Below are 26,985 nucleotides of genomic sequence, written 5' to 3' on the forward strand. Positions count from 1 at the left end.
GTTTTTCCCAAGCAGGGAATATTTTAACACCAACGTGTTGAAATATTGTACCCAGAACGGTTGGGGTTGCCCCACAAAAATAAATAATATCTAACAATGTCACGCCGATGCTTGTACTGTTTGAAAATAGTGTATTTTTGTGACTGACTGTCCATAGAAACTTGTCTTAGGAATTTAAAGTCACGCGCAAATTGTGAGTGCCGTGAGCTTGTAGGTTGGCTATTTTTGCCGTGAGCTTGTAGGTCGGCTATTTTGGCACAGCGTTTGCAGCCGGTCGGTTCAATATATGCACATGACCATATATGGGCATAGCGGTCGGATCTGTGGCTCTGGACAACCGGATCTCTGTATCTGTCAGTCCTTGTCCCTTGTATGCCCGTATATGGAGATCGCGGCTGGTGTCATCAGTATATGCATGCCCCATATATGGAGCTGCTCAAAATAATGACACTACTGTAGGTTCAAAGTGTTTTTTAACAACATCCTCTGCTAGCTGTCTTTTGCCACTGTCCTATCAACTAATGAAATTAAGCAGATTATTATTATCTTAAGATACGTATACCCCGGCTCTTCCTGACTTTGTGTCGAAGTGTTCTTGAGCAAGACACTGAACCCCCAGTTTTATGTTTTCTTTTTCCTCTGGGGCAAGCTTGCTTCAATGCATGAATAAGAGGAAATCAGACTGGGCCACTTCAATTGATGCTAATTTGCTTGCTTCCCAACTGCTTCCAATAAGCAGGATGGTATCTTGCATAGTTGCTTCCACCAACGGTGTTAGAATGTGTGTGTGTGAATGGATGATTGGATAAAGCGCCTAGAGAAATTCAGACCATTCACCATCTAAACACACAGTAGCACTCATAACTTCAAGAGAATGTACTATAACAAAACTACATTGTTATGGTAGACCTTAAAGCAAATACAAATTTGCTGTTGAAAGAACTAGATTATTAAACTTGACTGGTCAGATCAGACAAACAATGCTAAAGGTCTAACATGTATAGTAGAAAATATAATTTATTTTATTGATGTTTATAGATAATATCTATCAATATTCATTATTTCTTTCGCATTCATGTATTTCTGTCTGTATGTGTATGCACTTTATTCTACATTTTCATAATCTGTACTGTACATAATAAATGTCATTATATGTACCTTGTTGACTCTGCTTAATTTCTTTAGGTGAGATCTTATCACTCTCCCTCAACTATTGTTTGAGTTAAAGTACTGGAGTTAAAGTACTGGAGTACTTGATTTTTTCTTTTTAAAGGTAGTGTAAGTGATTTGCAAAGTTTCAAATAATTGCAAAATGGGTCTATGTTCTGATAGTGCTCGTTACTATAGAGTGTCCTGTCCATATAAAGAGTCTCCATGTCTCTCCAGCTCTTTATAAAACAGAAAATGTATTTTGTAGTTTTTTTTTTTTTTTTTGTAGTTTCATTTCCAATTTTATCCAACAAGGGCAGAGAACTCAATCAGGACACAGATTAAACAAGTGAAATTGGAAGTGATGACACTAAGAAATGAGCATGCAAAATTTGAACTGAAAACTATACAAATTAAGCTTAAAAATGGGTACTTTCTCCTGATTGGCTGAGATTTTGACACCTACCGAAAAATGTATTTTCTGTTTATTAAAGAGCTGGAGAGACAGGGAGACATCTGTTACTGAAAAAACACTCTATAGCAATGATTACTATCAGAATATAGTATTTTAACCTTTTAAAAAAATACTTTTTGTTTTTACCAAAAAATATCACTTACCCTACCTTTAAGTATTCAAAAGTACAAATTATAAGTACAAATTCCTTTTATGCATTGCTGTATTGAAAATGTTCCCGAACTGTTCATAAAATATTAATAATAGCAGATCTACAAGCTCACAGCGCGTCACGTTGCAGAAAAGCCCCTAAAAATATATATTTTTTAAAAAGTACAAAATTTGTCTGATATCCAAAGTATCCAAAATACAAATACTCAAGTAAAGTGCAGATATCTTTTTTTAAACTAAGTTAACTAAGTAAATGTACTTAGTTACCACCACCACTGCACGTGTTTAGTTAATGAAACAAGGGTTGATAACTGAACACGTTGTAGGCAAACATTTAAGTATCACTACCACTATGTAAAGTATCCTGTGTGGACTGGAGCAGAAGTGTCAGTAGAATAAACCGCTAAACAATAACTACTACATGGCATGTTAGACTATAATTGAATAAGAGAAAGGTAAAAGGTGATTGCAATTTGTTACATTGCCTTGTGATTGTCAAAAGGTTTTAAGAATCTGACATTGAGGGAGAGACAATGTATTTATTTATCTAGTCCAACACAGGGTTAATAAAGTGTTTTATGAAATAAAAGAACAATGTTAAGGCAGTGAAACAGCACAAGAGATAATAAAAACAAATCAAGAAATGAAAATAAAAGGCAATAGAATTAGGAGTCAAAATAGTAAGAATCACAAAGAAGTCGGTACATACTTTTTTTAATTAAATTTTTTAGGAGAGACTTAAAAAAAAGAAATTGACTTTGCCAATCTGACCGTAGGTCAGTCATTCCCAAGAGTAGTTGCCCTGATGGCAAAGGCTCCATCACCTTGGTTGGAACAGCCAGAAAGGAAGCATTTGAGGATCACAGGATCCTCAAATGCAGCAAATACAGGAACTTAAAAGGTCAGAAATATAACTGGGAGCTAAGCCCTTCTGATTTTTAAAAGTGATCAGTAAGATCTTACAATCATTTTCTTTTGTGCTTTTTACACCTTTTTCTCCCCAATGTTGTCGTTTTGCCAATTGCTTACTCCCCACACATATTTGTGCGTCGTCACTGTTGTCTCCTACTCACTCACCTGCCAGTGAGGAGCCCCCACCGGGAGGACGTGGAGCCTTCGTGCTACTGATAGTGATATCATCCTCCCCACCTGGCTTCCCTCCCCCAAAACATGGGCGGCCCAATAGTGTCATACAGACGTATAGACGCTCGTCAAAGCCGGATGCACCACAGTAGCCTGGGACCAGACTAATCTGCGATTTGGGGTCTGGCACCGCTCCGTTTGTGAATCCATTTCCTGCTCCCGGAGTCTGGGGTGACCAATCAGGGCCCAGTATTAAAACATGGGAGACTGCAATTGGTAGTTGGTTGTAGGTCTAACCAATTGCGTCCAGAGCCATTGTTTTCATCCCTCATAGAAGCACCAGACGACTCATATCCACGCAGTGATATAGTCTGGCTACGCGAGGCTATCACCACAGTGCATTCGAAACCCATAACCTCCTCGGTGGTGGGCAGGCACTTTTACCACTGCGCCACCCATAACAGTTTTTGAAAAAAAAAAAAAAGGTTTCAAGATTTTTCAAAAATAGCAGATCTACAAGCTCATAGCGCGGCACTCGGTGCCGCGCTATGAGCTTGTATATCTGCTATTTTTGAATAGCCAAAGACATCTAAAGTGACAGGTATCAACATCAGTTCTAAAATCTAAAATCAAATCAAATAAAAGGTACAACCAAAACTGAAAGTGGTGCAATATGTAGGAATGCCAAACATTGCAGATCTACAAGCTCACAATGCATAGCGATGCGATTCATTGTGAGCTTGTTGATTGGCTATTTTCTTTATATTTGCGTGACACGGTTTTACTAAAGTATAAAATAGGGCTAATCGATTTAATAGATGATTTTAAAAAATCTATTCGAGGAAAATGTGCTTCTTGATTATTCGATTAATTTAAAAAAAGGCATTTGATAGAATAATCAATAGTTGCAGTCCAAGAAATGTGTTTTAATGTTTAGTGCTGGTTAAACTCTTGCAACTGCATTCTAGACGATCTCCTCGTTCCACTTGATCTCCCAAAACACTTCATCTTTCAATAGTTCCTTGAAATGTTCTTCCAACTGCAACAAAACACAGACACAACCAATGAGCAAAACTCTCTAAAATCATATTCAACCACCACATTCCATGATACATCTCACACTGCCCTGCCAAATATGTTAAGATAAATTAACTCAGCTTCTTTTTTTGGTTGAGCTGAATTATATGAAACATAAGAATTTCTAATAGAATGAACAACACCCATTCTGACATACCGTGTTGAGTACTTCTGCCCTTGTAGTGCTGTTATCACAGGAGAGCGCTATCTGGGACGAACACACCATGGACAGAGTGATCTTCTTCTTCTCTGGAGCTGAAAGAGAGAGAGAGAGAGAGAGAGAAACCACTTAAGACCTATTTTATACTTCACACACAACATGCTGTGATCGGCTATTTTAGAACAAAACAAAACAAACTAGAAAAAGTGCTCCTCGGAGCAATGTTCTAAATTCGCCAAATAGGATGGAATATGAAAAATCCGACAGATCCGTCTTGATCACATGACTATAGAGATAATGTGAACCGATTTGCGTGATGTTTGGACAAAATCTGTAGGAGTAATATAAAAGAAAATGTTTTTGCAAAGATCAGCCTCCTGGTGGCGTTATAACATTTGGGGCAGAGGTTCTGCTCTGGCATCCAGGGAGTGTGTGTGCACAGTTTCATGTCGATCGGGCCAACGGTGCCGGGGATTAGCTGTCAACAGACGGACGAAGTGAGTTCCTGCAACTGATAAGACCTTTTCAAATCGCTAAAAACACTCCATGGAAACAGAGCTGCATTCGGTCCATTATCACATTTTCATAGTTGCAGTGTGTGCAAAAACATCTTTAGAGTTAATCAAAACACAGTCAACAATGCACGTAGGGCAGAATTAGAGCTATACCCATTTATATTCCAAATTCAGTTGAAATTCATTTGAACAAAGAAAAGAGCCCCCTATGCCAGCTTGTTCTTAATTTATTATTATTGTTTTATGCGAATGGAGCATATTGTTTTTTTGCATAGTAAAAATGATCAAAATAAAAACTTGCAAAGTGCAAAGTTCTTATGAATACCTTCTGTTCATAACCACACAACCATGCAGCAGGGCCTCAAAAGAGTACAACCAAAATATTACCAAACTAAATTTAAATGGCATGATATTGGAAAGAACACATTGTTTTTCTTTTTTAGTAGTCATCAATGTAGAGAGAATAATCGCACATCCACTGTTGCTTATTTCAGGTGCGTTGGATAGTAGATAATCTGAATCAAACAAGAAGTCCCACACACTGTATCTTGCTGTGGCAACTCACTTTTTTTAATGACAAACGTTTCGGTCCGTCTGGACCTTCCTCAATAGTGTCTTACAATACTATTCACTATGTGCTTTTATATACAAACACTCCATCTGGTACACAGGTGTGAGACAATCTCACTCCCAATGGGAGTGTCACTCAATGATTGTCTCTAGTGTGTGAGCTTGTCGATTTGCCCAGACTCAACATATATATGTTACAGTATGATTGGAGAACCAGTACGATTGAAGAAAGCGCTCGTTTTTACCACCCACCCAGCACTAGAGGGAGCCACAAGCCAGGCTTGTGCACAAACATATATGGCCACACACACACACACACAGTCACACACACACACACACACACACGCACACGCACACGCACACGCACACGCACACGCACACACGCGCACGCGCTCATGCTTTTTTTGGTTTATTGAAAGCAGGACTGTTTAGATACTTTTATTGTGTTCTGGCTTTTGTTTTACTTTCTCCCTGACACACACACACACACACACACACACACACACACACACACACACACACACACACACACACACACACACACACACACACACACACACACAGTGATCCATGAAAAGAACTATTCTGTCCCTATCGGTTTACAAATCAAACGGCGCTGAGTCGACTAGTGGAGTGTCGGCCGGTCAGCGCGGGCACTCGCGCCTGGAGGCGCGAGGGCGCGCTTCCTCGGCCTCAAGCTCCACTAAATCGGCGCGCCTCCGTCATGGACAAGCGTGTGCGTGTGAACGCGTGTTCAGCGTTCCCCTCATAGATATTATGGTTCCCCTAGCGTAGCTTCCTGGTTGCTATGTGGGGGGGAACAACAAAAGACAGGTCCGCTCGGCGCATCAAAGCCCCGCCTCTCCGTGTTCTCCTTCTCCTCCTCGGAGGAGGAGGAGAAGGAGAGAAGGAGAGGACGGGACGGTTTATTACGCGAGGAGGAGGAGGAGGAGGAGGAGGCTCCTCTTCCTCGCGAGCCTCGCGTAATAAACCCACGCCTCGCAGCGCCGCGTCCTCCTTCTCCTCCTCGCGAGCCTCGCTAATAAACCCTGTCTCGAAAAGCCCCGCCTCGCCCCGAAGGAGCCCCGTGCCTAAAAACGAGCGCTCTGTCTTCAATCGTACTGGTTCTCCAAACGTACTGTGACATATACATCCATTATTTACAAATATTCACAATTGTTTATACAGAAACAAACTTAAGAAATGAAAACATCGGCCTTGCGGCTTTCATAAATCACTCTTAACTTTGCATTAGAGCTTGGTTTTGCCCAGACAATTAATATATAGTATTACAGAGTTTTCAAATGCATAGTACCACAATGAATTATAACATCACATGCCATGGAATTTCATCGTTCAACCCTTTTGGGAATAATGTTTGTAGGGTATAAATCCAATAAACTTCTCTTTTGTTTAGTATTTCATCTATGTTTCCCCCTCTCTCAGGTAGGCTAATTTTTTCAATCCCTTGGAATTTGAACGATGAGATGTCATGTTTGAAGTCATTAAAATGTAGCTCTAAGCGCAAATTCAATAAAGAAGATCTTGAGTTGTCATTCACAGCTAAGCGTGTGCACTTCTAGCCAATCTGCAGTCAGCCAATCAGGCAGTTGGACTCCGCCTTTAAATATCACTGCCTCACTGCTGTCATTCTCTTTCCAGCATGCAACAAGCAACCCACCTCCATCCCCAAACTCCACCATGCCTCAATCGTCTAGAGTTGAGAAGGAAGGAGGTTCTCTGCACTGCCACCACCAGCGTCTAGACTCCGGGGGGGTTCTCCCTATTCAGCATATCTTATACATATGTACGTTGCATATGTACGATAAATGTTAACGGAGTCTAATTGCCAAATATGTTTATTGAATAATAAAATGTCTTATTCAATAAAATTCTCATTTACAACAACTCAATCTCTCTCTTATTGAAATGTACTGCTACTGGGTAGTTCCTGTCATTTCTCCTTATTGTGCTTTTATGCTCACTCATTCTTTGTTTGAGCTGGTGTGATGTTTTTCCCACATACACCAGTCCGCATGGACATTTAATCAAATAAATAACATGTGTAGTGGTACAAGTAATGACATCATTGATAGGACATTTCTTCCCAGTATGGGGGTGAGTAAAGTAGTTACCTTTGACCATATTGTTGCACTGGGCACAACTTCTACATTTATAGCAACCATTCGGAAGAGGTGCTAGCAATGATTGTGTTTCCCTTTTCTTTGTTTTTATATGTGCATGAACTAGGCTATCTCTCAGATTGTGTCCTCTTCTATACACTATTAGAAGTGGATCTTTTAAATCTGTTGATATGGTAGGGTCTGAGGATAGTATGTGCCAATGTTTTTTAATTATGGGCCCCAATATATAGCTGTTAGGGGTGTAGGTTGTACTGAACATGATTGAATGTTTCTTTTTCTCTGTAATAGTCTTTTTTAACAGTTCATTTCTTGTTTTATCCAGAGACATTTGGTACGCTTCTTCAACACATTCAATAGGATAACCTCGTTCTATAACTACTAAATATTAGTAGTCGACTAGTCACATATGATGTTCCCGCCAGGTCTAGTTTTAGAACACCAATATAAATACAGTACATCCAACAAGAACCGTTGGAGAGCATTTTATTATGGATGCAGGTGAGAAACCAGTGCTCTACTGCAGTGTTTCCCAACACGACAAATAACACCCATCTGCTATAGTAAAAGCAGTTTACATGAAAATCTAAAATGCTTTGTCTGCATTTGACGAGGTCTGAATATCTCACCTGTGCAGCGTGATACAGTGGTTGGATCGCTCAACAGGTCCCCCGCCTTCGTTCGCACTTCAAAGTCATACTTGGTCCCAGAATGCAAGTCGTCAAACGTATAGCTGGTCTGGTTGTCAAACACTTTTTTCAATGAGTGATTCCAGAAATTGGCTTTGTATTTGACCTGGTATATGACTGACACTGTGTTTATCGGTTCGGTCCACTCTAGAGTGATGTGGCTCTTATTAGAGTGTGTGACTCTGGCATCTGTAGGCTTCACAGGCTCTAAAAGTAGAAAGAGGGCGAAGGGTGCAATGGAGACGAGAAGCAGACAAAGAGACAAGGAAGTAAAAATTAACATTTGCATCTAAGAGATGTTTAATTTCCACCACAACTGATAGTGATGCAGGGCATACATTAGAAAGCTGCTCACTGGTGTATATGGAGCCAGACACTGTGGTGCTGCTGAGATGTCCACTGAAGGCGGTGACTGTCAAAGTGTAGTTGGCTGCAGACTTGATCTGGTCCTTAAAGGTGATATTAGTGTTTGTAGTATTTTTGGAGTCTCTGATGGTGTCACCCAGCTGGAGCCAAACGGTGAAACCTTCATAGCTACCGTCAGGCCTGTCCCAAGTGGCATTGATATGGACGGCTGTTGTGGACAAGCTTAAGTTTTTTATTGGTCCAGGAGCTGTGGGAAGAGTGGAGAGAATTAAGTTGAAGGTGGGGTCGGTGGAGAGAAAGAGACAGGGATATCTTTTAGAAATGTGATTATCTACCGTTGTCATTTCAAGGACCCCCAGTTCGACATGCATTACACCACGTTGCCATTTGATATGATTTGAATCTCTGGCACCCCAATCTACACTGTAAAATCCTCAATGTTAATGTAACTCGGAGAGTGTACAAATGAATGTACATTTATACACTCTCCGAGTTACAGACCTCTAAGGGCCCATTTGGTTCCTAACTATGAATCATTTAGTTGGAGACCCCCTGGAGTCCTAGCACCTGGTGAACTGGTACAGACCCACATCAGGCCAAACATTAAGCACAAACTCTACAAGGAGTGCATCAGTTAATTCAACCAATCGATTTTAATCTATTATAAAAAATAATCGATAATTGGATAAAATAATCGATTAATAATCAATCCCTAATTTATGCATGTCATCGCGAAATGGTTGTATTTTCTTCCAAAAATAGTGAAGAGGAGTGAAAAGCTCACAGCGTGTCGCTTCGCTTGTAGATCTGATACTGTAACATGACGCCGTTGTGCAAAAAGCATAAAATACAGCATAAGTGCTTAATTGATATGTTAATATATAATATAAAATGTAATATATATGTTTATATAATAATCGATAATCACTAAAATAATATTTGATAAAATAAATATTATTCGATTAATCGGAAAATAAATCTATAGCATAATTGCTAAAAAAATATATATTTGCAGCCCTAAACTCTACTTACTGGTGAGTCCTTCGAGGGAGGCAATCTCCCCTTCCAGAGTCCCATTGCCCAGTGCTACCACACTGAGCTGAACCTTGGTGCCCGCGGGCAGATCACGCACAGTCACGTTCTGGCAATGTTTTTCAAGTGTCTCATTGAAAAGCATTGTTCTGGGAAAACAAAAAAACAAGATGGCGACGCATTTAGAATAACATTGAAATAAAACAGACTGTGGTTATGTCAAGCAATGATATGCCAACTATATTATGAACTGATAGAAAATGAATACTGAATACTGAATACTGTAGAAAACATTGTAAAGCACTGGTTCTAAAGGTCGGGTCCATGCGGGGACCACCAGGGGGTTCACATGGACCCTTACAAGGTCTGTCACTCTGAGAATAATGCACAAATGATTTGGTTCCATTCCATTTGTACACTCTCAGAGTTACAGACCTGTAAGGGTCCATTTGGTACCCTGGTGGGCCCCGGACCAGACGTTGAGAAACAGGGTTGTAAAGTATCATATCAATTCATCCTTTCATCCAGCTTTCTATCTCCCCAGGCAGAGAGCCTCCACTAGACAGGTATACACAGGCTGAACCTACTCATTTTTCCTTGCCTCCACACGGTAGCCTCTGGTGTCTCCCTTTGGAGGATTCCAGTGAAGCACGAGGGAGAGTTTCTTATTGTCTGTCACTTTCAGTCCAGATACTTTACCAGGCCCTGGAGACATTAGAAAAAGAACATGTATTTGATTAAATATAATACGAATACATGGAAATGAACACATCACCTTATTCACCGTCAGTCAGTGTCATTAATTAATTCAGATCTGCTGATTGGAATATTAATTCCTCATCCTTTTCAGCTGCAATGAAAAACTATTTGCCTGCAGGTGTCGCTGTTGAGGGATTTTGCCTGTCAATCATCACAATACAGATGCTGGGGTTCAAGTGGTTAAATTCTATACATGCCATCTTATGATAATTTGTTATACATTACATACATTATGTACATGTCGCATCCTTCCCAGGATTTTTGTCAAAGACTATATGAGATTCATAACAATATTAGAGTAAGGAATAAAGACAGCTTTGGCAAGGTATAGCCAGATGCAAGTAAAGTGTGGAATAAGTAACTAATTTTCAGTGTCAAAATGATAGTGTTTGAGTCATTAAATGGGAATCCTGCTTGTTGGGCTCTCTAACCCTTTTCAGTGGTGATTGAGCCCCTCTTGTCATCTCCATTTTGGGCATGTCATCATTGGCAAAACATTTAAACATTCAAAAAAGGCAGGTCTACCGTTGTGAGCTTGTAGATCTGCTATTTTCGCTATACTATACTTCTTCACATGAAGAAGTATAGTATAGATAGAGCTTAAAGGTTTAATGACATTCACTTTTACACCACATTCAAAGTCTTTGTCATGGTCCTTCAAAAGTGTACAAAAAGTTTTAAGTGAAAATTCCATTCCAGTGATCCATGGCAGGTGTTTTTCTCTCACATTTCTAAAGCCTTTTCAACTGCAATGAAAAAAGAAATCTTTGCCTGCGGGTGTCGCTGGTGAGGGATTTTGCCTGTCAATCATCGCCTCTGCTCCGCCCCCCCCAAAGGAAAGGATAGGGGAGGGGAGGGGCGAGGAGGAGAGTGGGCGGGATTAATCGACTGTGACCTCACTGTCGAAGGGCCAAGCTCAGATTACTTTTCAGCCTAATTATTCAGAAAACCCCAGACCACAGAAAATCCACTGAATGTTCTAAGTTCAGGTTTTTTGGGTGTAATTGAGGTCATAAAACCCCAAATAAAACATTGAAAATAAAAAAAGTGAAAATGAATGTCATGATACCTTTAAGTGGAGAAATAATATTGCAGGGGACAAGACCGACATTCAAACTCACTGGTGTATGCTTTGATGCTGACTGAATCTCCAAGTGTGGACTCGCCGGATCCAGTGATGACATCCATGATGTAAAGGCCTCCTGGTAGCAGATTGTTGACTTTGTGGTTCGTTGTGCTGTTGTTGACTTTGTGGTTCGTTGTGCTGGTTTTCCTCCGGTTGTCAGGATGATCCCTCACCTCTATGTAATAGTGGTCAGAGTTTCCAACCGGAGGATCCCAGGACAGGAAGATGGAACTCTCCGTTACGTTGGTGACAGTAAGGTTTCCCACAGCCCCCGGCTCTAAGAACATTTGAAAGGTGATTGGTTACGTTTTTCTTTGCCTTTACTTTACTTACTCTCAACTTTCAATCTGCCATCCCTATTTTGGGCATAGGCGAATAAAATAATAACAGAATAATAATAATAATAATTATCGAAAATAGCCAATCTACAAGCTCACGACTAGTCGCAATGCCACGTTGTGAGCTTGTAGATCGACTATTTTCACTATTCATCAAACGAGTAGCCTATATAGGGCTTAAGTGGCAAGCTTTTATTCATAGGTTATTGAATTTTCTGTCATCATTACTTCATGTTAGAAAAGCGATTGCTGCATATGTAGCGTGAAGCTGAAATTGGAATTTTCCCCGCAGGATCAAATAAGTCTAAATAATAACAACGAATAATACAATAGACTCACTGGTATAAAATATGTCTTTCTTAGACGGGAGATCTCTGTCACACTTGACAGGGAATACCTGTACCGAGTAGCCAGAGCCTTCTATCAGTTTGTCAAGGTCATAGGTCAAATCAGTCTGATTCCTTGTCAGAGGTGGCCAGTCACCTCTGAGCGATCTGACCTCTAGCCGGTAATGGCTGATGTCACCAGGCCCAGCCTGCCAGCTCACTGTGGCGTTCTTGGAATGCACGTTGGTAAATGTGGCAATGCTGGTGAAACCCTCTGCAAGAGGAACACATAGAATGACAATTGTGCAGGGGTGAAGATCGAGGATGTTAATGGGAGGACAGGTGAAAAAAGTTAGATGAAAATTTGCCATTAGAAATATAGTAATTCTATTATTTAAAAAACTGACAAAAACGCAGAAAAACTAGAAAGATTGCACCTCGTATCAATTCAGGTCAGAGTAGTCTACTGATCTTTCCCATCAAATCTCAAGAATATCCACCCGTCTAGTTTTATTTTGTATGTTAAAACTTTTCTATATATTGATGTCCGATCTTGCACAGCAGTATATGTGTCATCCATCTATTGTATTTACTGGCTATACATTAATAAATAGCTAAAATTGTCAATGATTTGTTCTGGTTGAATGTGTTTTGGTTTTTGTAATATTTTCCTGAATACTTTAATAAAGTAGTTCTTGATTTTGACCCAAAAGTTAATGATTTCTTCAGGGCAGCCTATTGATTCTTTCCATATCATATCATCATAAATGAACAGTAACTAATAACTAACCAGTAATTACCAGTGCTATTAAAATGTACACTTTTTTGTGCCAAGAGAAATCTAATACACACAGCACATTTCAAATATGCCCTACCTTCATAACAAATGTAGGGAAGGTCTTCCCAGCAGTGCTTCTCAATCCAAGCCCCAAAGCTGAGCATAGAAACGCAAGAATCTTCAATGTACCCATCATCATCATCATCATCAACATCCTCTGTCCTATTAGAGCTTTCAGTGAAGTTGGCAGTGAAGCTGTCAGTGACACCAGTTACCGGTACCAGCCAAGTGGTTTCCATTGCCGTTGTCATTGTTGTCATCGTGGGCATGTCTGTTACGGTCTCGTGATCGTATGAAATTGTTATATTCTCATCCTCATACTCGCTTGTTACTACTGTTACAGTTGTTGTTACGTCTAAGCAGCCACTGTAGCAGCAGCACTCGCACACGGGGCAAACACCTGACATGTTCAAGACAGGGGCTGCTGGCGGTTTCTTGGGCTTGGGTTTGGCTCTGGGCCAACCCGGGTACCAGTTCTGGAAGGTGAGAGGGGCTTTGTTGGCCCAGTGGGACCAGGGCATGGTGGAGTTGAAGGCAGTGGAGTTGAAGGTAGTGGAGTTGAAGGCAGTGGAGTTGAAGGTAGTGGAGTTGAAGGCAGTGGCGTTGGGGTTCTTCCGGAGTCCGATCCAGTAGTCAGAGGTGAGGTTCTGGACGACGATGCTCTGGATATTATCTGGTGTCAGAGTGACCAGCTCCTTGTAACAGACCTAAAGGCATGGATAGTTGCTTGAGCATTTGAACACGCCACAGTGAAGTACAACTCACTGGCATGTGAGTCAGCAGTATACAGCAATGACAACACAGAAATGTGTGTGGGGAGGAATCATTAGGCATAACGACTAAATTGGGGAGAAAAGGGGGTAATAAAAAATGTGGCTACTCTAAATTAAGAAAACAAAAGAAGCAGGCTTGAGGGCTGGCCTTGTGTGACTAGGGGTTTAGTGTCTTGCTCAAGGACACTTTGACACAAAGCCAGGGAGAGCCAGGGAGCCCCCCTGGATACCTGTGATATACCCCTATTACATCATTTGCTTTTAGATATGCTTACAGAGAGTTTTTATGAAATAATATGAACCCAAGGTCAATATCCTTTTCATCTTGTATTAATTTAACAGACAACATATTTTTTGTATCGCTCATAAACAGAATTAGATGTAAATATACAAACATTAATGTCACAAAAATATATTTTATTACTTCTTAACCACTTAAGCTCTATAAACTTAAAGAATTGCCACAGTTTTTGTCTACAATGCCAAAAAGGGGAGACCAGGATGAAAGTGGTAAAGACAGTCAGTATGAACTAGAAGTAAGCTATACCTTGAAAGATTACACTTACAGTTTTTGACTTTGATTTGTTTTTGCTTTTCAGTAAAAGTAAGTACATTTCTACCTGGCAATGGATCCTGGCGCGATCCCAAGTGGACGCATTGTGGTGTAAGAAGTATTTCTGTTGTTCTGCAACACACATCAGCAGTGGAGCTAAAGTAGGAACAGGTGCAGAGATCAAAGGGATCAAGAGATGTCCTTTATCACAGTGGTTCTCAAACGTTTTCGTGCCAAGGACCCCCAAATTGATATACATTTGGCAGCGGAACCCCCATCTGAAAAGACTATGTGCCAGGGACCCCCAGAAGAGTAGAGCTATTTTGGCCATAGTATAAACAATATACCATGACACAGCGATGGTAGCAGTCATGGATCATCATGGTGCTACCATTATCATACATAAATTATACCATGGTATAACCCAGTTTAAATATGGTACTTACTGTATATGGGTTTATACCTTATACCAGTTGTAAATAGACAATACCATGGCAGTACAATTTTACCATAATAGTAGTCATACTATACAGGCATACTATGTCATCCAATTCAAATATGTTTTTACATTAGTACCACGGCTAGACAAAATCGATACCATAGTACAAAATCATTCTTGTCTACATTTGTACAGTATGGAATTCTGGCAGTTTGGGATCTTATGCTCATAAAAAAAAGGTATGTATGTAGGCTAGGTAAACTATGAATGATTAATAACCCTAGTATTTCTGGGCATGTCATAATAGGCAAACATTTGGCGAAAGATTGTGAACATTTGTAGAAAATCTACTGTTACGTATGTGTGCAGGCATTACTCCATAAAAATGACATTTGTATTTGTGCCTATTCTGGTAGTTTATTATTCTGACACTTTATCATTTTACTCCACAAAGGAAACGAAAGGTATTTCTCCCTTCTATAATGTTTCAAATTGATTTGCATTTATTGCTTTATGCAATGGTGCCTTTTCAGTAATACAAGGAAGTAATCCGAAACAGTAGGCCAGGCTACATCTTTGTTTGTATGGTCTATGTAATGACTGCACTGCATTAATACATCTTATTTATATTTAGTAAAGTTTAAGGTGTAATGCTTTTAAACTTTTTGCAGGCAACATTATTCATGTTCATCATCAGAAATAAATGTGTAAATTCCTGTGACATGGTATGACCGCCGCTTGCTACAATTTGTATTGTTTCTCTAATTTGGTAACTGGAACAATTATACCTACATAGTTGATGTACTGTATGGTACTGTTTTTTACTATAGTAGTACAGTGCTGTTGTTTTGCAATGATGGTATAAATGTCTTGGTACATTTATAATATGGTAGTGCAGTGGCATGGAAATGTGGACATTGCTACCATGTAGTCTTCAGACTCTACCTCACCACCCCCACTGTATCACTCTTAAGCCTATTTTTGATAGATGCTAGTTATACTATGCCGATGTATGTTGGTTACTTGTTTACACATGCTATGTATGTTATTTAGACATACAGTACAGTATAGCCTACTGTTTGCTTAACCACAAATGCCTATGTTAGATAGCATGTTTAGACAGATGCTAGGTTTGATGTTTACCTGGAATCCTAGTTACTTTGTCAAATTCAATACTTTTTCTTTGCACTCTATTTACATGACCATTTACTCTGTTGTTTGTTAGGGTTCAAGCCACTTCGATTGCGTCGCTCTGGATAAGACTGGATACACTAAAGGCCTAAATTGTAAATTGTACGGTCCCATTAATTTTATGAGATGGAAGTAAAGTGGTCTGGTAATTTGGTCACTGAAAGTACAGTGAGTGAGTGACATGGTAGTGAGTGACCAAATTAGCTCAAAACTATGTTTTTTATTTGGAAGACAAATAATTGGGTTAAACAGATTTCTTCCCATTTTCTGTGATACAACCTGAACTAATGTCAGCCATTATCCAGCCAATAAATGAATGATAGAAATATAATTTGGTCTGATTGTGTTGGGAAGTATGGGAACATATTGCCATATCACCTTCAGATATTAGCTCAATATTTATAATATTTACATATTTATAAAATGTCAGTGACATGACTGAAACTAGTACATATCTTATGCAACTAATATTTTTTAACTCATCTTTTTACAGGTGAATTGTGTCATATCAAATTCAATTCAATTGTGATAAGCCCTTATTTGAAGTGTGAAATGTTGCCTTAAAAAAAAAAACTTACCACAAAATATCAACAGAGAGATTTTATCCATAATGGTCACACTGAAGACTGACTCCTGTCTAAACATCAGAAATAGACAAGCAGTGCTTCTAGTAAACCTACAAATGACGGGCCACCTGTGCTATGGACTCCTAATGTCCATCTCCATCCAAAGTAAAAGTGTGAATCTGCATGCAAGGTGTTCATGGGACACAATAATAACTTGTTTTACAGACCTGGTCATAAAAAGTACTTATTTGACTTGCAAAATATATGGGTAAATGAGAACCCTTTTTTCTGATTTGCATGACCTTTGCATACGAGCTCTGTGAATATACAGACCACTATGCAATGGGCCATAGGGACTGGCATATGTACAAACCATTGTGATATTGCTCCAACCGACAGGCAAATTATTGGTATGAATGTAGGCAAGTCTTGGGCATTTGAAAGGCTTGACCACATGAACCCTAGCATCCCTATTCCAGGCATAATAGGCAAGCATTTTTCAAAAATATGCAAACATTTTTCAAAAATATATTATCTACTGGGCTACAAGATTTTGAAATCCTATATTTTGTGATGCTGTTCTATAATCATTATTGGAATACACTGTTCTGGGGGGTAGGCAAGTAAGTATACACTGCAAATGTGACCAAAATAAATGAAAATTTTAAATCAACCATAAAGGCTACAAATAAGATAGTATTTAAATTTACTGTAAAAGTTTCTTTTTAATGAAACATGTTTAAATTAATTGTGTAGTGCAATTTGCTGGTATTCCACTCCAAATCTACCCCTCCAGTGGGATCAAGGTAATCCTGATTTGTGGGATCAATCCTATGTTTTTGTTTTGAACTACCCATTTTGAAGATTTGATCAAGATTACAGATTGGATTTCCTGATCTGATATCAGTGATCCCAATCCTGATCTTTGGTTTTGAACTACCCAAAATCTGATCCAATCAGATATGGTAAAAAGCGTTGAACTTGTGGGCCCAGTAGATCCATCTATTGTTGGAGAGATTTGTGTAGAGGTGAAAAAAGGATGAGACCAAGTATAGACCCCTGGGGAATTACGGTTTAAGTGGCTAAACCTAATTTAAACCATTGCTGTTCGACCATAGGAATGCATTTCAAACAAAAAATGTGATACTACTCCAGTTGTGATGAAATTAGTAAAAATTTACAGTAACAGAACTGCTAGAATAGACAGTGATATACTTCCCAATAAAGCCAAGGATTAGTCTCAAAGATCAAATTAGCCTTCATGATTGTGGGGGATAAACAATTACCTCAAGAACATATGTACAATTAGTGCAATATAACTTATTGAAACAATTTAAAGCCCTTTTTTCAGTTTAATTATTTGCATACTTTTCATTTTTCATTGTTTTCCTGTCTTGTTTTAGTTTGTTTTATCGTTTTCTGCACATAAATACACTTTTGCATTGAGTCATTGTAGCCACTATACTGTGCAGATCCAGACGTATAAAAGAAAGGATATTGTATGACTGATTAATCAGGGAAACAAGTTTACAGTTTATTCTGCATGAAACATTTATTTTGGCTTGGAAGACACATTCAACAAACCTAAATAGCACCTCCTTTCACAAGTAAAAAAATACAAATACAAAAGAAACATGACAAAAATAAAAATGTAACTCAGAAAAGATAAACTTCTTATACAAAACAATATATGCACAAAACAATTCTATAGAGAAACTGTATGCTTAAATACCTTTATCAGAATGTGGCAGTATAAAAAAAAGAAGTGGTCTTCCTACAGTAATTTGTCCTATACTTCAAGCACTGCAGCGGAACAGACCAATTTGATGAGGCCCAAGGCTTAGTCTGGACAGCACACTACAGAGATAGGAACCAGGGAGGGGGGAGAACAAGACACAGTAATCCAGACACACTTCAAGCTTGGACATGGCAAACAGTATCTGGTCAACTACTGGCATGCCCCCATCCCATCTGAACTAACTAAGCATGATTGAGAACTGGGTCCAAAAGGGTAAATGCAATGTAGAACACAAAGCTGGCAGTAATTAAACACCCCAAGACCCAAGTTAAAAGGGATAGCTCCATTGTTTCTCTTCTACTTACATAAAGTCAGACAAAGTGATGTTTTTTGTTGTTTTTTCAAAAAAAAAAAAAAAAAGGTTTAAAGCAAAATCAGTCAGTGTCACTTTTATCACTTTTGACCAGAAGGCGCTTTCCACTGGCTGGCATCGGTGCTTCTTGTTTCACTTTCTTTGTTTTACTGAAGGAAGACAAATGAAAGTATGTTTTACAAGGCATGACATAAGGAAAATGAACCTTGTGATAGAATAATTAGCAAAGCAATGGCAACTACAGGTTATTCCTTTCCCTGTCTCTCATAAAAAGGCCAGATAAAATTATGTATGCCACTCCAATCAGTTGCAGTACACTGATCATAATGTTACAAGTACAATGCATTTGAATGTGGTTTACTGAGCAATCACATAGCCAGACGATTGGATGTCTTTCTCTGTCTACCAATTGTCTGGATACATCTAAATTCATTGTATGGGCTTAGACGGCCGGCAAAGGCGACAAAGCTTTTTTTAAGGACACACCTTTACCACACCGACTGAATGCCCCCACCCTGATTAGGAAAGCCCATCCTCTGTCCTTCAAATTGGTGTTGCAAGACCAATTTTCTTCTCAGAATTGTTACCACCCAACTCTATCTAGCCCCACCACTTATCAGTAGGTGGAGATCTCTGAAAGTCTAGTTATGTGAGACTAATCAATCACAGAAATGCACAGCTTTAAATAGGACTGCACTACATTCAATACAAGTCATTGTATCACTGCTTCAGCCGTATAGTATATCATACAAAAACATTGACCATTTTCCCATGAATGGCTTTAATTTTGGATTTCAACATTTCATGTTGCTTACATTTAAATAAATGAATGTTTGAAATATACTGATTTGGTATAGTTAGTAATCCGGGTTATTGGTGTGTATGTACTTAAGTGGTAGTGTTTGTGCCAGCTTACCCTTTCGATCTGTCTAATGCTTCATATGCTTCGTTGATTTCTTTCAACTTTTCGTAACGCTTGCGCCCACGTACCTGAGGGAGAGATCACAGGGTGAGATCAAATTCAGAGCGTTCCAGTTTGGAAATTCGGAGCGCACAACAGATATTCTAGCTGGGTCAGTTTGTCTGAGTGCCACGGGTGAAAACAATGGCATATGGCAAAACTCCTCATGGCAATTATGTTTGCCACATTGACCCGCCCCCTTATGTATACATCACTCACATGTATAGTAAACATCTCGTCCTCTTCATCAGTACTGGAAGCCGGTTTCATCATCTTTGGTGCTGGTTGGGGTGCAGACACGCTCTCTGAGAGTGAGAGAGTGAATCAGGTTAGGGAGGACATGGGGATAAAGTAATTCGAGAAATATTGCAATGACTTCAGACTTACTTCTTTTTTTGGTCTGCTTCGTGCCGTTCTCGGCCTTGTTGGCATTCTCTTCCTCGGTCTTGCGGTCTCTGCCTGGACAGGCACAAACACGCACCTCAAAACACCTGCGCCCCAAAACCTGAAACCTAGGATGGAATACAGATAAAGCCTATGAGTGACTACAAGGTTCATCAAGATTTCGATCAGATGTTGAGTTTTAAATGACAAAACCAAAAAGCAAAATGGTTGCAGTGCGAATGCTGTCAAAAAGAGCAAGTCCTCACACGGCAGGCAGACAGAAGAACGAAATAAAAGGCTTACTCAGGTGTCTCGAGGGTGAGGATGGTCAGGATGGGCCGGCGGTTCATCCCTCCCATGCAGGAACTGTTGCACATGAAGTTCAACAGGACAGTGGTGATCTCGGAGCCCAGCTGAAACCACGACCACAAAGTCAACTCGCTAGATCTAAGCCTGCATAAACTCCCATGAAAAATCATGGGAGAATGCAACAGCGTTTTGTACATAATGAGCTTTCCCTGCAGATCGCTAAATAAATACTTTATCCGTTTTGTCATCACTTTCATCTGTGACCAAGAGCACAAAATTTCACTGCATATTTGTCCATGTGAGATTTTACTATTTTTGCCAGGTGCATCCACTGTGGTTGCAAATGTAGAGTGGGGGAGCTCTGAGGTTGGGAGAGAAATACTAGAATAAAAACAGGTGACATTAATTTTAAAATTAATGATAAAGTAGGGTATGCTTCTAGGACTTCTATTGGCTCTACCAACTGAAGACCCGCCCTCGCTATGGTAGCAGCCAATAGCAGTCGTTTCCAGTTTATTTTCAGCGCCAGAAGTTCCAAAGATGGCAGATTTGAATTCACTGGAAAAGGTGCTTCAAAACGGGTCTGTGGAAACCAATGGGTTACGTGGCGGTTCCCTGCGTCCATTTTTTTTTATTACAGTCTATGGTTATGTTACGTTGTTGAATTCATTATCTTTTGTTGAATAAATGAGTGGTAAGCATATTGAAAGTGGGTAATCTATTTGCATGACCAATAATCATTGACCCTGAAATCCCCCCCATTTATAATATGATTAAATCGGTACCTTCTAAGTGCACCTCAGTAATAAATTCTACATCATTACTTAAAGAAGAGGCTTTTTGGCTAAGAAACCTTTCAACCAAGAGGCCTGTACTACCACATAAATGACCTACCTGGTACATTAACCCATTAAGACAAGCATCCGTGTTATTTTAGATTTCTTTGGCAAATCTTTGAATATATATATATATTTTAACTCAAATCTTAGCTTCTGGGTATTTAACAAAATATTTTTAGATGGGGGTCGGCGGCCAAATACATATAATTTTGGGGGTCCTTGACATGAAAAAGTTTGAGAACCACTGATATAGCAACGTACGTTTTTCAGAAAACTGTTAAGATTTCGAAGATTTTTTTAAAAATCGGCCTCAGCTCTTAATGGGTTAAATACTAGCACAATTCAACCATGCTGCAGTTGTCCAGGAAGAGGCCCCCCCGACAGGCCCTTCCAGGTGGGTAGGAGCGAGGAGATCGTACCTGTGGGGGCTCGTAGGGGATGGTCACACTGTGCCTCTTGGTATGGTGGTCCTCCGAGTAGCTGGCCCTCTGACTCCCCTCCACCCGGATCAAGTGGCTCCGGTACTCCACATCTAGGCAAGGAAAAGGAGGGAGGTAGGGAGACACTGGAAGTTAAGCTAAATTTGTAGTCCAAAACACAACGGGGAAGAACTGATCTTCACCAACAATACTACGGCGTGCCGTTGACAAACTCAAAACTCAAGCGTTTAATGGGATTTTTGTTGCCAAACAAAACCCCATCAAGTTGGTTTTGTTTGACAAACAGAAACCAAGCGATAATGCACCACTATTACATACACTTTTAGTTCAAGTCTAATTTGTATACCATCTGCAATTACGAGATCATTCCTTCCCACATTGCCATCTTCTTTAGAAACTCAAGATATGTTAGGCACTGAAAAGTGTAAAACACCATAGGCCTGTGATTTAAAAAAAAACATTTGGTGGTCGGTTTCCGTTTCCATGGCAAGGCTAATAATAACATTCAGTTATTTCATATTATATGAGGACAATTTTGTGCCCTGAGATACCAAACACCCCATGTTGAACTTTGACCTAACTGGAGCTGGGTGCATTGTGAACTCACTTAATTACACTTCTTTGTTATTTCACTGTCACTCAATTTATTTTCTCACCGTCTGCGCTCTGGTGGTGTGGACAGCGGCGAACCACATCTGCAACGTGCTCCGTCTTCTTATAGACGGCAGTGGCCCTGAGAATGGCACCTTGGGGTGGTTCCTGTGTCACCAACACCTCTATTGGGCACGTCTTAGCCAGCTGGCAGTACAGCTTATTCAGCTGGGCAGAGTACTAAAACACAAAACAGAAAGCAACAAAAAGGGAAGAATTTATATCTGCTCATCTTTGTTAACTACTTTCGAAGACCTAATATAATCTGGTAATATGTACAGGCCCGATTAATCCGTCATTGAATCAAATCGGTTTATTTCAATAACATAAATGATACCCAACTTAAGCGGATTAGTTCCATTGTGAACTTCAAGTCCTCCATCAAGAGCTGGCGGAATAGCAGATGAACCTAGCCATCAATTAGTTGTGTGCATTGTAATGGGTAACTTTTATAGTGCCCATGTTGTTCTTTATTGTCTAGCACATTGAAAATGTATGCATTTATTTTAGCATTGATTATATTTTCCTGTATGTCTCTGCTCCCCCACAAACTCATTGCATCTCCGTTTACATACACATTTGGCCACAATGGAAATAAGTTTGAGCTTTTTTGTCAGATATATACAAATATATTTTTGTCAATAAAAACATCAATGAATCATTTTAACTTTTATATATGCAGAGAATGGGGGGAAAAGATAGTAATTTTTCAGTACACTTACTCAAAGTCAAAAACATCGATCCATACCTCGCTTTCGTCCATTTTTAACCCTTTCTGTGCTGGAGGAAGAAAGGAAAGGAACATGCCCTGTCATGTCAGAGCAGGGGGTTGCAACCAGGCGGCAAAGCCACAGCAGTGAACCGAGGGGCAGGGGGGTGGGCGACCCACAGCACAGCCCTCTAACTTGTAACTTAGCTGACCAATTGCAGCGCACTGATCGGTGAGTCACCATGGAAATCTCCATGCTATTGGCTGTTCAAACAAAGCGAGACATCTAGACCTTAGCGAATCGTCACAATGAATAAGATTCCACTCGAATGCCACGGGAGGCACGAAAAAAGTAACTTTTTTTAATGCGTCGCCAAGGTAAGATGATTTTACGTTTTATCAAATAAATGCCTTAACCCCAAAAAAAAATCTGAAAAGCCTTTTACCATGCGTTACACAGATCTTTGTGGTCATCTAGTGGAATTTATTTGATATAAAGACTCAAACTATTTTTAAAAAGGTATATTAAATAAATGTGAGATAAATTAAAGAAACATTTCTGTAATGTCCGAGTTGTGAAATTATTTGTTTTAAACTGATTAATGGAAACTAAAGCAACTCTTCCAAACCCAGAGTATCAGATTTACAGTACGGCGGTCACTGAATGGCGGAGTGAGTGAGCGAACCTTTGTCTCCCTAAAGGATTTGCCAGCCCGCAGTGTGTTCAAAACTGCTCTGTGTTTTAGAATGGCCTTTTAAAATGTATTAGGCCACAATAAATGTGTGCCATCTTATGCTGAGCATTAGCAAGGACCAATTATATGAAGATAAGGTTGAAAATGGGTTACGTGCTCCTTTAAGATAATTTGCAGGACATTTCCGTTTCATTTGGATAGTATAGTGGAGAGACAGGAAGGAAAAGTTAGAGAGGTAGTGGTGTTCAACAATGACCCCGTGTGGCTGACTGAGGTTACTCTACTCACAGTGGAGGTAACCGACTTGGCAGTGCCTGACTTATGGAAACGGAGCTGGAATCCGTATTCCCCTGGGTAGTCGGTTGTCGTCGGTACGGTGGAGGCTGGGGGGGTCAGATTGTCCATTGAGGACCCCCCTTGGGGGGGTATTTCGTTGAACAAGTTTTCGTCAAAAGCATCACTGAGACTGGGGACTGTCAGACTGGGGACCATCACGAGCTGTGAGGGAAGGCAGAGAGACTGAGAGGCCACATCTGATAAATTCATGTTCAGTTAAACAACAACAGCTTGACTAGAGAAATAGAAACCGACACAAAAACATGTTTTTTTCTCCAGTTTTTTTTGTTAAAGTATAAATTAACCTTAAAGCAGTACAGCTATAATCCAAGTTGTTTTCCTGCCAGATTTATCCAAAAGCGTACTCAACAATGAATTATGATGGTATTTATTGTCATCAACAGAAGTTATAATTTACCTGTACATCCATGACAGATTGTTGCCCCATGTTAGGAATAGCTTCCACATTAGGATTAGGAAGCAGCTGCTCAATAGAATCCCACATGGCCTTAAAAGTGTCCTGGCTCATGTTGAACTCTTGATCTTGACTGAGTTGACTCAAAGAAAAACCTTCAAAGGGAGGTTCTTCCATCTTCTCCATCGCTCACTGGGTGAAGAGCAGCCCAGTGAGATGCAGCGTTGAAGTGGGGTCTCTATTGGAAAATAAGCAGAACCACTGGTTAGTGTAACTTATACTGGCATGATGCGACAGTAACCATACCTGGCTGTTACATACACAATCTACTGCCTACAGGAGTGCATGTCACCCACAAAATAGGGAGAAAGTCAACCTCCCAGGGAAGCAAAGGGGTGCAGAAACAGCAACATGGTCAGGGGGAAATGCAACATAATCCAGCATCTAGAAAAGACCAACTTAAATGGAACTGTTTCTTTCACAAGAGGTGAGCTTCTGTATAATTGACAACATAGGTATACCTCAGTACTATAACTTTTACGTTTCCTAACTCTTATTTTTGTTTGTATTCTGTATTAGCAATGTAATAGTAGAAAACCTTCAGAAAATGATTTATTTATATTGTCTTGATTGTGACAGTTTTTAAGCTCATAAACTGGATCAGAAGTAGGAAGTAGCCCATTGTCTATTATGTCAAAGTAATCAGGCCCCAATTCTAGTCTTGTACAGTTACTATTTGGTTTCACAAGTGGCCATTAAAGTTACGAGTCATGCAGCAGTTCATCTACCAAACCCTCATGATCTTGTATCAACCTGCTTCTTCAAAACCACAAATATGTGGGGGTGATGAAGAAACAAAACAACCTGTGAACATTCACCAGGCCACACACCCGTCCATTTTCTATTGAACTCGGCCATGTTAATAACAATTGAATGAAATAATATAAATATGCGACGTTGAAACACCAAGTCCAACCAATCACGGCATGATTATTCCAGTGTATTGATAATCATGTTTGCGTTGATAAAAGTGAACACACACACACACACATGAAAATCACAGCCATCTAGCTCGAGTTAGCGCGCGATGCTGCTAGCTAATTAGCTACGTTAGCTCTACGTTGTGGAATTCAGCCCTCGCCGATACAAAACTTTTTTCATAGGACGAAATAAGGTGTTGCGTTATCATAGTTCGAACGAACGACAGAGTAAACAAATGAAGCGTGTACCTCGTGTCCCGGTAAACGTAGTGAATCGCGGATGATGCAATGGTATTTGGCAGGGGGCTTGGGAGAGAAAAGTCAAAATATTATTGTGTTCAGCTGCTGAACGAGCACGTTGTCGCTGGATTTGATTTCCGTTCCGTCCGGTAAAAAAAATCCTTCAATGGGGAGGGGCGTGTGTGACGTTACCAGGAAAGGCTCCTCCAATTGGAAACGCCGCGCGAGATGTTTGATTGACGCAAAGCTGTCATGTGATTTTAAAAAAACAAAAAAATGGTAGAGTGTGAATTGAAATAATGAAAACAAAGCGGGGGCTCGCAACTGAATGCTCCAAGCTTTTTATTTGCAACAAACAGTAGATACTACATAATTCACTGAAACTTTTTATTTGTATTTTCTTTATTTTATACATACAAGACAACAAGCACAAACAGATGCAGCTTTCTTGTTTTCTTGTTTTAATAGGGCTGTTTCGTTTTCCAAAGCCTTTTAGCCATTTGAAGCCTTCCCTGGCTGGGATCAAGACTATCATAGATGTATTTGATTGAGTCTGACTTTTACTTTCGTATCTACGATAGACTTGGGCTTTACCCCACTGTTTCTTTTGTAACAAAAAAAAAAGCATGGGTTTCCGAGGCTACCCCACTGTTGGTACTGCGGTAGTGGAAGTTTCCTCTTCCCTGTATTCCTCAATGGGTGGGTGGTAGTGATGGGGCGCATCAGGTGAAAGCAGGTATTACACTCAATGTAAACCGTAAGTAAACGATGAAATAAAATGGCGTTCAGGCACAGACGGGATTAAAACACTTCTTTATTGAAAAAAATAGGGATTAATATATTGCACAAAGATTCCGAACGATGAGTTAACATCCGTGACTACCAGGTAAGCACTTTATATTTTGCATTTGTACATGTTCGGAGAAATACGGACTTTATGGGAAGATGTCCAGTGACAACTGGGGGGGAAATTAATAAGAGTCTAGACTATGATAGATTTGCAAATGTCAGAATCGATCAAATACATCTATGATAGTCTTGATCCAAGGCTAGTCTATAACCCTACATTTGGATTTCATATATATTTTGTTGTAAAACCTTGATGGATGGGAGTTCTTTTCTGAGATCGAGATGGTAGTAAGTTCATGGGTAATTGAATGCAAACTGAGACTATTGGTCGAAGAGAGGAAGAAGACAGTCCACATGGTTTTGAAAGATGGCAGCAGAAAATGTAAAAAAAAAAAAAAAAAAAAAAAAAGAGAAAGAAATGTGTCTGACTGAATTGTTACCATCAAGGTTCATTAATGTAAGTTAATGTTAATGCTAGACAATTATTTTGTATAGGCTACAGATCTCCTATCAGTGCCAGACATGAATGATATCTTTGCTGGGTTTAAAAATGTATATAAGCCTAAAATATGTGGGTTATCACCACCATGGTAAATGGTTCACAGTAGATTATACACATTGTGCAGGTGACATTTTATGTGGTGCATAATATATAGGCTATCCTAGGGCCCCGGCCCCCTAGGCTAGGGGCCGTGCCTAACGTTAGGCCAATTCATTCCACAGTATACTTTTGTAAGTAATATGATATGA

General features: G+C 39.7%; 2 protein-coding genes across 3 annotated transcripts; both read right to left on the minus strand.

Annotated features, from left to right (window-relative positions):
- Positions 1-3,441: 3,441 nt before the first annotated feature.
- LOC308102048 (receptor-type tyrosine-protein phosphatase beta) lies at positions 3,442-16,474 on the minus strand. Of its 2 annotated transcripts, none has more exons than XM_080451641.1 (11): positions 16,329-16,474; positions 14,188-14,276; positions 12,832-13,501; positions 12,114-12,230; positions 11,288-11,569; positions 9,995-10,112; positions 9,408-9,556; positions 8,365-8,622; positions 7,950-8,216; positions 4,092-4,189; positions 3,442-3,896 (listed from the first exon to the last, which is right to left on the minus strand). In XM_080451641.1, exons 1-11 carry the CDS (start codon positions 16,393-16,395, stop codon positions 3,822-3,824), a joined length of 2,190 nt encoding a protein of 729 aa, XP_080307767.1. In that variant the 5' UTR covers positions 16,396-16,474; the 3' UTR covers positions 3,442-3,821. The 2 variants fall into 2 exon arrangements, with proteins under 2 accessions (XP_080307767.1, XP_080307766.1); XM_080451640.1 differs by having other exon boundaries at positions 11,970-12,230.
- Positions 16,475-17,825: 1,351 nt separating this feature from the next.
- On the minus strand, positions 17,826-25,528 carry LOC308101294 (cellular tumor antigen p53-like). The gene is made up of 10 exons (XM_080450717.1): positions 25,396-25,528; positions 24,170-24,404; positions 23,704-23,913; positions 22,017-22,191; positions 21,340-21,452; positions 20,076-20,185; positions 19,776-19,900; positions 19,608-19,693; positions 19,344-19,417; positions 17,826-18,576 (listed from the first exon to the last, which is right to left on the minus strand). The coding sequence occupies exons 2-10, from the start codon at positions 24,350-24,352 to the stop codon at positions 18,489-18,491; spliced, it is 1,164 nt and encodes a 387-aa protein (XP_080306843.1). The 5' UTR covers positions 24,353-24,404; positions 25,396-25,528; the 3' UTR covers positions 17,826-18,488.
- Positions 25,529-26,985: the final 1,457 nt, after the last annotated feature.

The sequence above is a fragment of the Gymnoscopelus braueri genome (genome assembly GCF_963280865.1).
Source record: "Gymnoscopelus braueri genome assembly, chromosome: 15".
In the NCBI taxonomy this organism is placed as follows: Eukaryota; Metazoa; Chordata; class Actinopteri; order Myctophiformes; family Myctophidae; genus Gymnoscopelus; species Gymnoscopelus braueri.

Excerpts from the sequence above, each read along its gene's own strand:
- LOC308102048 (XM_080451640.1), bottom strand. The coding sequence starts at position 16,395 with ATGTTTAGACAGGAGTCAGTCTTCAGTGTGACCATTATGGATAAAATC. Across the intron at positions 12,231-12,831 it reads TCCCTACATTTGTTATGAAG|AGGGTTTCACCAGCATTGCC; the intron begins GTAGGGCATATT and ends TTCCTCTTGCAG. Across the intron at positions 9,557-9,994 it reads GTGGAGGCAAGGAAAAATGA|AACAATGCTTTTCAATGAGA; the intron begins GTAGGTTCAGCC and ends TTGTTTTCCCAG.
- LOC308101294 (XM_080450717.1), bottom strand. The coding sequence starts at position 24,352 with ATGGAGAAGATGGAAGAACCTCCCTTTGAAGGTTTTTCTTTGAGTCAA. Across the intron at positions 21,453-22,016 it reads ACACCACCAGAGCGCAGACG|ATGTGGAGTACCGGAGCCAC; the intron begins GTGAGAAAATAA and ends TTCCTTGCCTAG. Across the intron at positions 19,901-20,075 it reads CTCACCCTCGAGACACCTGA|GTTTCAGGTTTTGGGGCGCA; the intron begins GTAAGCCTTTTA and ends ATTCCATCCTAG.